General features: G+C 48.4%; 1 protein-coding gene across 2 annotated transcripts in view; it reads left to right on the forward strand.

Moving 5' to 3' along the window:
- The window catches only part of SCAP (SREBF chaperone), a 108,979-nt gene that overhangs the window by 67,454 nt on the left and 31,448 nt on the right, over positions 1-10,077 (forward strand). For both annotated transcript variants that reach the window (XM_019508004.1, XM_019508005.1), the window contains exons 3-6: positions 274-403; positions 2,078-2,235; positions 7,687-7,907; positions 9,256-9,361. In XM_019508004.1, coding sequence (XP_019363549.1) covers positions 274-403; positions 2,078-2,235; positions 7,687-7,907; positions 9,256-9,361 — 615 coding nt within the window. The remainder of the gene's footprint in view (positions 1-273; positions 404-2,077; positions 2,236-7,686; positions 7,908-9,255; positions 9,362-10,077) is intronic.

Genomic DNA, 10,077 nt, shown 5'->3' on the forward strand with positions numbered 1-10,077 from the left:
CCATTCAGCAAGCCAACTAAGCACTGAAGTCAGCACTGAAGTCTGTGCAATAGGAAAGGTGCAGTCTGAGTTGGTAGCCATGAAAGAGACTATCACAGGGGTGGCTGCTGTTCTGGGTCAGATTCAAACTGGGCACCTGGAGTTGCGGATCTCTTGAGCCATCCCAGTCTCTATCAAGCGTGGCCATTGGTGCAGCAAATTCCAGCACGCAAGATGTAGTAAATCCTGGCTTGTCTAGCTGTCTAATGCCTCCTGTTTCTGTCTTTGACTTAGCTACCCGCTGCTCAAGCTCCCATTACCTGGAACAGGACCTGTGGAGTACAGTACCCCTGTGAAGGACTACGCTCCACCTTCTTTGGCCTCCAGCCCCCGGCAAGGAGACCCCAATGAGAGACCCGATTGGGTAAGTCTGCACTACTGTGGTGTACATGAGTGTGTGAGGCCTCTGCAGTGCCTTGTGCACCTTTGTGCCATGAGCTGGTGACACACCTGATGATTTCTGCACCTCGCATGGTCTGTCCTGAGTCTCACATGCTACCAGGAGTCTGAGTTCCAGGCAACCAGAGTAGGTAAAAGCTGTCAGGAGCTGTTTGTTGAGGGTTTGCTTGCCAGGAAGAAAATGGATAATTGTAGCCCTTGGCCAGCATGACGTCTCTTCGGTTGCTCTTCTCAATTTTTCCTCAGTTGTTTTAAACGAATTTAGTTGCAAGTGCTGGATTGATAGGCCAGGAGGCAGTGTTATGTCACCAGCCCAACTGGTGCATCACAGGCTGTGGGAGAGGAAGCTATCCTGTTCTTCCTCTGCCCCATCACCTTGCTGCTGCTGCTTAAAGTTCCCACCGATAAGGGGTAGGGCAGGGTCACTTCTTCTTTATTATCTGATCACCTTGATAATAGGGATGCCTGTGGGCTGGGAGCTGGCTCCTGGCCTACCAACCAACTAGCAACACATAGGCAGCTGACCAGCTACCAGAACACAAAGGCTGTTGGTCGAGTGATCCGCCTGAGCTGGGATCAGGGCGGTGGCTGGGAGGTGAACCCATCTGTTCCTAATTCTTGGAGTCTTGTAGCTCATCCTCTGTAGGCTCTCCTTCCACCCCACAAAGCAGCTGAGCGTCTCCATCAACTAGGAGCCTTTTCCTGGCGATGTTGCCAGTCTGTCTCATGGCCAGTGTGAAAGCTGATTTCTTAAGGCCAAGACCAAGTATTTTCCATGCAACTTTAAGCAGCCACCAGCCCCAGCTGGCTGGCCTGGCATGACTAGCATGCTGTGTGCTAGTGAGAGGAAGCATAAGTACAGGGTTCACACTGACCTGGGGAGGTAATTTGGGTTCCTTGTGTTGACTGGGATTGTGCAAGTTTGAGACACATGGCCAACTGCATCAGGTGAGAGTTTATCTTCACTTTTGCATGAGTGGACTGGGACCTTTTCACCAAGGTCAGTAGCTGTAGTCAAAAGTCACCTTTTCTTGCATATCATAGCTCTGCTAGCATCCTCCACGCCCCTGTGGCTCCAGTCTTTACATTCCAACACCTCTTTTAAACAGAGACTGCCTAGTGTGTCAAAATTGCTGGAAAACCAGGATCTCCCTGCTTCTCGTGTGCTCTAGAAGCAGGGAGGTCCTGGTTGAAGCCATGTCTGTTTTCCCCCACACTCTTGCAGTTGCCCCAATGCAGCCAGTCACAGCAGTTCCCATAATCAGGGCTGTTGGCTGGTAAAATCTCTTCTGCTGTGCCTGTCTAAAAGCAGCCTGTAGCTTTCTAGTAAGCAAAACAAGTGGGAGAAACGTGGAGAACTCCTGACAGAGGGAAAAGCACTAGAAGCCAGAAACTATGAAGGCAGAAAACTGTCCCAAAATTAAGGCAAGAAGAGAGAAAGGGGAGGAGGACAAGCTGCTATGGATGGAGGGCACCTGTCCATCAGTCCTTCAAAGGAGGGGCCGGCAGAAAAGGTTAGGAGTCAGTGCTCTAGCGTTTACTAAGGAGGTCCTTGCCTATCCCAGCTCCTTGCAGTCTTCACATCCAGCCGCTGTTCCCAGAAGATAATTCCCCGTTGTCCCTCTGCTTTCTTCCACAGTACATTGGCGCTCCTGTGGCCTACATCCAGCAAATCTTCGTGAAAGCCACCGTCTCCCCCTGGCACAAGCACTTCCTCGCTGTTGATGTGTTTCGTTCACCGCTGTCCCGGGTCTTCCAGCTCGTGGAGGAGATTAGAAACCACGCCCTGAGGGACAGGTAGTTACAGTTTATGGATGTCTGCAGAAAGCGTGCAAGTGCCTGTCAGTGTTGTAAGGGCTCAGCTTCAGACGTAGTGCTCAGTGGGTCTGGGTCCAGCCATCAGGATTGAAATTCTCAGACTCTGGAAATGAGAGATGTGAGAATGGAGCTGGATCTGATGGCAGGTGGCAGGCGTCACTCACACACATCACACCCTGCCCACCAGAGCACAGCCCTATTCAGAAAGCTGTCAGACATCCTCCCGTAGCAGCCTTGGGGCCCAGGGCTGGCAGGGACTTCCCAGATCACAGAGCCTGTTCCGCTGCCGTCACAAACAACCATGGAAATCATCCCTTTCACAGACAGCAGTCCCAGCATCTCTCATGGTTGGAAACCTCCAAGTTTCCAGCTTAAATCATAATTTGTGGTTAGTGTGTACCCATTTGTCCTTGTGCCAGCATTATCCTGTAGCCTAAATCAGCCTTTTTAGACTTAAAGCACCCCTGGTTAGACTCAAGGTACCCCTCAGGAAATGCCAGCTTTTTGTTTTCACTCCTCTTTGACTGCAAAAAACACTAGAGCAATTCTTCTGTGGCAGAGAACTCAGAAAGACCATACCTGGGCAGCATGTTTCTAACACCATGGATTCCTTTTTGAAATCTCTGGGTTTATCTTGTGGATCATGTTTGGATCTAATAGTGCTAGCATTGCATTGCACCCTTGAAAAGATCTCAAGGAACCCTAGGGTGTTGCAGCCTCCTGGTTGAGCATCATTGGCTTAAATAGCTCTTCTTCCTTTCTGGTATTTACCTCCATGATGTATTTATAAAGGAGCAACGTTTGGCTAGGCTGGACAAGCCAAGTGTTTAGGCTTCCCACCTGAAGTCGTCTCTCTGTTTCTGTGATAACCCTAGTGGCTCTTCTCTGCACCTTTTACTGACAGAATTCACTTCTTGGGTGACCAGCATGGGACGCAGGATTTCAAAGGAGGTCTCACCACTGCAGTGTACAACTACATCACTGGTTCATCACTTCTACTGGAAATACTTCTCCTGCCACATCCTAGAAACTCGTTTACTTTCTTGCATGACCACATTGTGTTGGTGGCTTGTGGTCAGTCTGTGATCAGCCCATACTCCCATGTTTTTCTGTTCCTCAGTTGTTTCTAGCATATGAGTTCCCGGTCTCTCACAGGAATTGTGTTTATTCACAGATTCACAGAAGTTTAGGGCTGGAAGGGACCTTGTGAGATCACTGGGTCCAACCCCCCTGCTCTGGGTAGGAAAGACTCCTGGGGACAAATTTTAGCGTCTAATAACATGGCATTGCACTTTGTGCTAATCATTTCATCCCATTTGTGTTTCTCCAGTTTTCAAGGTCATCCAGTTTTCCTGTATGATGTCCCAAGTTTCCTGTGTGTTGACAATACCACCCACCTGTGTCATCAGCAAATTTCATTAGTGCACTTCAACTTCTGTTCCCAAAGCCATTAAAGAAAATATTTAATCAGACAGATCCCAAGAGCAGTCCTTGAGGAACTATGTCCATCCCTTTCTGCCTTATAGCTCGAGTCTCAATCCCTAGCTTAATGAAAAAGGTATCATGCAGCATTGTATTAAAGGCTTTATTGAAGTCTAGTTAGATTGATTTTACTGCCTATTGCTTACCCAGAAAATCAGTTATTTTGTCAAGAAAGGCTTCAGAACTCTCTTGCCCAAGCCATTCATTGTTGGTAAACCCACGTTGCATATTATCCCATTGCCAATTTCCCTCCATGTCTTCAGTATTCTTTCCTCCTGGGTTTGTTGTAAAACCTTGCATGCAGCGGAGGTCAGGCTGTTGGGTCTAGAGTTGCTCTGATTGTTTTTTCCCCCCTCACTTAAACATGTTATTCGCCAGGCATATGATACCACACTTGCCTTGACAGACTTATTGCTGCCAGCCTTGTGAGTTCAGGTGCTAAGTCTTCGGATGAAGATTATCTGGCTCCTTGGACCTATCAGGTTCTCTGAATGTTGCCTCCCCCACACGTGGTGATTTCCTTGTTCATTTGTCCTCACTTCTGTTAGCCACCTTGCCTTTGTCCCAAAGCTGAACAGCCATCGCTTCATTGAAAACTAAGCCAAAGAGTGGTAAGGTAGTGATTCAATTTTCTGGCTGTACGTAGCTTCTCTTCAGTCTCAATTCCATCCTCGTTGCAGTTCTTCTTTATTCCATGATTTTTATGGCAAAATACATTTCCACTATTTGTTTTAATTCCCTTTGCAAGGTCTAACTCAGCTGGGGTTTTGGCAGCTCTTGCTTTAGCCCCACCTGTGCTCCTGACCTTCCACATATGGTTTCCTTTGCTGATCTGTCTTTTGTTCTATTTCTTTCTAGGCTCCTTGCTTACACCTACCATCCTTTCTGAGGAGTTATTCGTCTCTTTAGTACTGGCACACTTCCATACCAGGTCTCAATAGCCTTGGCACTGATGTCCTGGCTGTGCATGTTTGTTTTTAGTTCATCTGCCTCTTTATCTTCCCCGTATGGATCGCGATTGGGGGATGCTGTGCGTTCGTCAGTCACCAGCTACAAACAAGCTGCTCCCTGTGTCTATGTTATCTCTGATCAGTGCGATGCCCTTGATGGTCAATGCCACTGCATGTGCCAACTAGAAATAAAGGGCTGTGTACTCTCATGGCCAGCAACAGCTGATCTTGGTAAGAAAGGTTCTCCTTTTTATAGCTGTTTGCAAAGTCAGTCTAAAAGGAACACCATATTGTTTCACATGCTCTCAGATAAGGCACACATGAGCTCACCATGGCTGATTGATCCCAGGCATACATGTCACTCACCCTCTCCTTTCAGCTCCAAAGCTCAAGCTTTAACTTTGTCACAGCTGCTGCTGAATTGGCAGCAACTTTTGGCTGAGTTTAACTGAGAACTGGACTATATAGCACGGGCCTGGAAAAGCAGCACAGCCCTCAGCATCCATTACAACATCCCTGTGCCTCCATTCCAGTGTGGAAATCAGCTTCGTTATTTAAAACACACACTCCAGTTTTGAATAGCCATATTTGGGAAAAGGGTGCACGTGGTATACAGTTTAATGCAGCAACATGGTACGTGTGATATCCTTTGGATTGTGTACTTGTTGGGATATCACATTCCATTTATTTCAGTCTGCTCCAAAACGTGTGATGTGCTGGAGCACTTATTTTTAATATGGAAAAGTATAGGTATATGCCAAAGCTGTTAGTGGCTTATGTTGGGCATTGAGTAAGAGCAGCTGCTGACTTGAAGTCAGTAAGACATAGGAGGCAGTTTTGTCAGCATTAGATTTTGGAGTTATTCGAGGCCTGGCTGCAAGAAAAGAACAGAATCCTCCCCTTTCCCCGAGTTATTGCTTCAGGTTCCTTGCTGATTCAGACAGGAAGCTTTATATCACTTGCCTGCCTGTGGTTTCCAGTTGGAATGTTACCTGTGCACCCGGGAGGGTGAAACACAGCGATTTTTGTGGAATGAATAATCAGACACAGCTGTGGGGTGGGCCACGGGTTCTAGGGCAGGTCCTGCCAGCTGCCCTGGCTATGCCCACTTCCAAAGCATTGTTCTCTTTCTGGGGAACACCTTGTGCTTGAACAGTGAAAGGGAAATTGCAGCCACTCCCATGCCCTGCAGTCCCTGGGCCTTGCACAACCCGGGGCCTATATAAATCAAGATTGAATCGTGTCTCATGGGCCTCTGATTTATTAGTGCAGATTACATAATCTTGTGCCGAGCAAGTTTTTATCTCATTGTATAGAACACATGGCACTTTTGTGTGCCTGACACTAAAGGCAGGTGCACACCACTTTGCCAGCTGGGAAGAGAGGCACTTAACATGCTGCCTAGGTGATGGGTGCCTTCCTGGAGCCTGAGTCCACAGCCTTTACTCGTGTGAACAATGTTTCATGAGTGAGGATTGCAGGTTTGTGCTTGCTGTTAAGGAGCATGAGCACATCCAGCTCTGCGTGGGAACTGGGAGGTGATGAGGTGTCTCCATTAGGTCATGCCATGGCCTGAACAGTTTCATTCTTGCTGTGTCCTCGGTATGTTTTAGAGCCCTCTGAAGCCCTTAACCGATCGTTACCCTAAACACTGTGTTAGGTTTGGATTGGCAACTGCATTTAGCAAACACAGAAAAGGAGAGGCAGAGAGATGAAGCCCAAGTTTTCTAAAGGACTCCCTGCTTCATAATGCAGAATCATAGCGTCATAGGGAAGTAGGACTGGAAGAGACCTCGAGCAGTAACATCTAGTCAGCCCCCAGCTTGAGGCAGGATCATCCCTGTCCAAACCATCCTGTGCAAATCCATAATCTAACCTCTTCATAAAACTACCATCAGTCCTGATACAAAACAAGACGTAACAGTTCTTGGGTCCTGTTTTAAAAGTGCTGAACTTTCATGACCTTTGTTTTAAGTCAGAGGGTGCTTCTACACAAGATGTTTACTGCGGAGCTCCCTAATTATCTCTGCAGTAAAGTCTTAACCATCTACACATGTTAGGCTGCAGGAAACTAATTAACTCTGTTGTAAATTAGTACTTACTAACTCAAGTACTATCCTCTGGCACCAATCTTTTTTTGCACAGGGCATGTACAGACACTGATGCGGCTGGCTGGGGCATGAGGGTGCTTTAGCCCTGCACTGGAGCACCCTTGAGCACACTTCAGCATGTTGAGCCAGGTTGGCGCAGCCCCGGGGTGGCAGACTGACACCCACCCCCCTTCCCTCCCCTCCCCTCCAGCCAGGGCTGCTCTAACACAGATCAATATGCTGTGGTCCTGGGTGCACTTGTAAATGTGGCACCTGGGAGCAATAAACTCCGGTACAGTATGCTCTGGAGTTTATTGCATCACATTAATTCCACCCAGTGGGAACTTCAGTGGCCAGCACCTCTGAAAATCAGCATAACTTTTGGCTTTAGAAATGGAAGTAACTCAGGCAGGCACACACTTTAAAACAGTATGCCGACATGTGTTGAGTGCAGGGTGGAAGTCAGGTATCCAGGTTGTAGCCGTATTGGTCTAGAAGCAAAAGGAATCAGAACTTGTGCCAGAGGTGATATCTTTTATTAGACCGACTAGATAGTTGCAAAAAATATATATATATATTTGCAGGCTTTTGGGCACAGGCACCCTTCATCAGGCATAGGAGATTGCAAAGATTGTAAAAGTTCTCCTCGGTAGAAATGAAAATTCATATTTCACAGGAGAGCGGAAGGTGTGGTAAAGTCTCCTGTTGTGTGGAAGGCAAGAGTCCATAGTAGGTTGGAGGCCTACTCCAGGACTGCAGCTCCTGGGCACTGTGATAATAAAGAATGGGAGCAGTAATAAGAGGCACGTCCTGGGTGCACCCTGCTAAACAGCTTTGTCTTTCTGACACGAGTTGTTTGCCTGTGCTGCTCCTTGTGTGACGGCTCGTGGCCTGGGCCTGTCTTTCAGTTCTGGGACCAGAAGCTTGGAGGAAGTTTGCCTGCAGGTGACAGACCTCCTGCCCAGCTTGAAGAAGCTGCGCAACCTGCTGCCGGAGCATGGCTGCCTCCTGCTGTCCCCGGGGAACTTCTGGCAGAACGACCGTGAGCGCTTCAACTCCGACCCAGATATCATCAAAACTATCCACCAGCATGAACCAAAGACACTGCAGATGTCAGCGACCCTCAAAGGTGAGAGGCCATAGCTACCAAGAGACTGGGGTGGCTACCTCCATCCTGCCCTGCTGTCCTAATGCATCTCTGAAGGCCAGTAATGCTCAGTTGAGTAGTAGGTTTTTTACCTCACAGGAGCTCTAGGATGAGGCCACCCAACTTGGTTCATCTGTGGGTTTACATCTGCGTATGGACTCGGCCTTCTAGGTGCCATGCAGATGACCTAACCCCACCCTGTCCGTCCTTACAGACATACAGGCTGTTTGCACATAGCAGGCAACTCTGGCTAACCCCATGGTCTTTATTACTCTGTTTGCTTGCATCTCTCACCCAGTCTCTTCTCTCCAAAGAGCAGTGGCTGAGCTGCCCAGAGTGTGTCGTTACCACTGATGAGCGAACATTCATTGTGTTCCATACTGTATCTCTGCTGGTTATTGCTGCTGTTCACCCAGGGGGCTTATCTCAGGCTGGGATACTGCAGGGATAAAAGTGTCTCTGCTCTTTTCATTATGCAAATTAATCTGAGGCTGAAGTCTCACCGTTCAGCGGTTCCAGGACGCCAGAGGAGTATTTACTCCCTCCTGTCTAGAGGGATGCTGGTGAGGCCAGGAAGCTTTCCTTCCGACTTCCTGAAAGGAGGCCTTGTAACCCTAACCCTCTGTCATTAAACAGCTGGTTTTGTTGAGCACCTGGAATGTGTTCAGCAATGACAGCACATCGAAGGAGGACATGGCCTTTTCCCCTGGGAGCGCAGGTTCCTGATAAACACACAAAAGATGGAGTCCCCTGGAGTGGTGTTCTTTTAGAGCTGGGTGCGTGCCTTAGTTGAAGCAGAGAAACGAGGTGTCATGATCTAAGGATAAAAGCAGGTCTTGGATTTCTCTTGAAACAAACCCTTTTATCCTAAAATCCTATGGGATCCTACAGGTTCCCATTCTCCCACTATAAGGACCTATGAAGTACCCAAGGTAACACTTTCTCCCAAGACAATTGTGGCTGATTTGAGTTAATTGCCATTCAAGCTGTGTGTATAAATGATTGTCCCTGTGCCTGTTTTATTGCTAGTCAAAGCCCAGGACAGTCAGACCTGAGATAAACCTGACATCTGTTTTTAGCCCAAGTGTCCCTAGCAGGGCAGGTTGAGTCCTGCTAGAGCACACCCCATATCTGTCACCTCTGGGCTGCATGTCAGTGCTTGGGTGGGTGTTCAAAGACCAGAAACATCTGCTCTGTGGGGGCCCTGCAGTCCCACAAGAAAGGACGTGTCCTCCAGCATCCTTGGTAATGGGATCTCATATCTGTTCAGGCCTCTTACCCACACAGGTCTTAGCCCAGTCTCATGGTGTTTTCTCGTGTGTGTTGGCAGATCTGCTGTTCGGACTCCCAGGGAAATACAGCGGGGTGAACTTGTACAATCGGAAACGGGTGGTGTCCTACACTGTCACACTGGGTCTCCAGCGGTATGATGCCAGGTAAGGAGCTTGGCCTGGGCTGCTCCCAAGTTAGGCCGTTTTGCTGCAGGGCTTGCTTATTCAGCTCTTGGCAAGTTTGCTGTTTGTGCTAATTGGCTTGTTCTCTTTCTGTATCCTGTCAGGGTTTTAGGCAGAGCTGTAGAGCACTTGGAGGTCCCGAGATGGGAGTGGGATTAAAGCACAGGGTAGAATCCACACTTTTCCATTGGACACTTGATCTTAACATGGCCCACCTAGGAGTCACAGCTGCCAGCCATTGCCTTCGTGATGTTGCCAGTTGGCCTCTGGGAAGTAGGTTTGGTTTAGTCCGGTTTCTAGGCACTGGATTTCTGCCTCCCAGTAAGACCCATCACACTGGGCACTAATTGATCCCCTTGATGGCAACCCCAGCAGAGAAAGCAGGGACTGAGTGAGCTGGAGGATGAATCATAGAATCATAGAAGTCAGGTCGGAAGGGACCTTGTAGACCTTCAAGTCCGACCCCCCGCCTGGGCGGAAGAAAACCTGGACTCAAATGAGTCCAGCCAGGTAGGCATCAAGCCTCTTCTTAAAGATCCCCAGGGTAGGAGCGAGCACCACTTCCCTTGGAAGTTGGTTCCAGCTCCTAGCCACCCTGACTGTGAAGTAGTTCTTGTGGATGTCTAATCTAAACCTCCTCTCCAATAATTTGTGTCCATTATTCCTTGTCATGCCAGGGGGCGCTTGGGGAAACAGTG

The sequence above is a fragment of the Gavialis gangeticus genome, unplaced genomic scaffold (assembly GCF_001723915.1).
Source record: "Gavialis gangeticus isolate Ggan-Ray unplaced genomic scaffold, GavGan_comp1, whole genome shotgun sequence".
In the NCBI taxonomy this organism is placed as follows: Eukaryota; Metazoa; Chordata; order Crocodylia; family Gavialidae; genus Gavialis; species Gavialis gangeticus.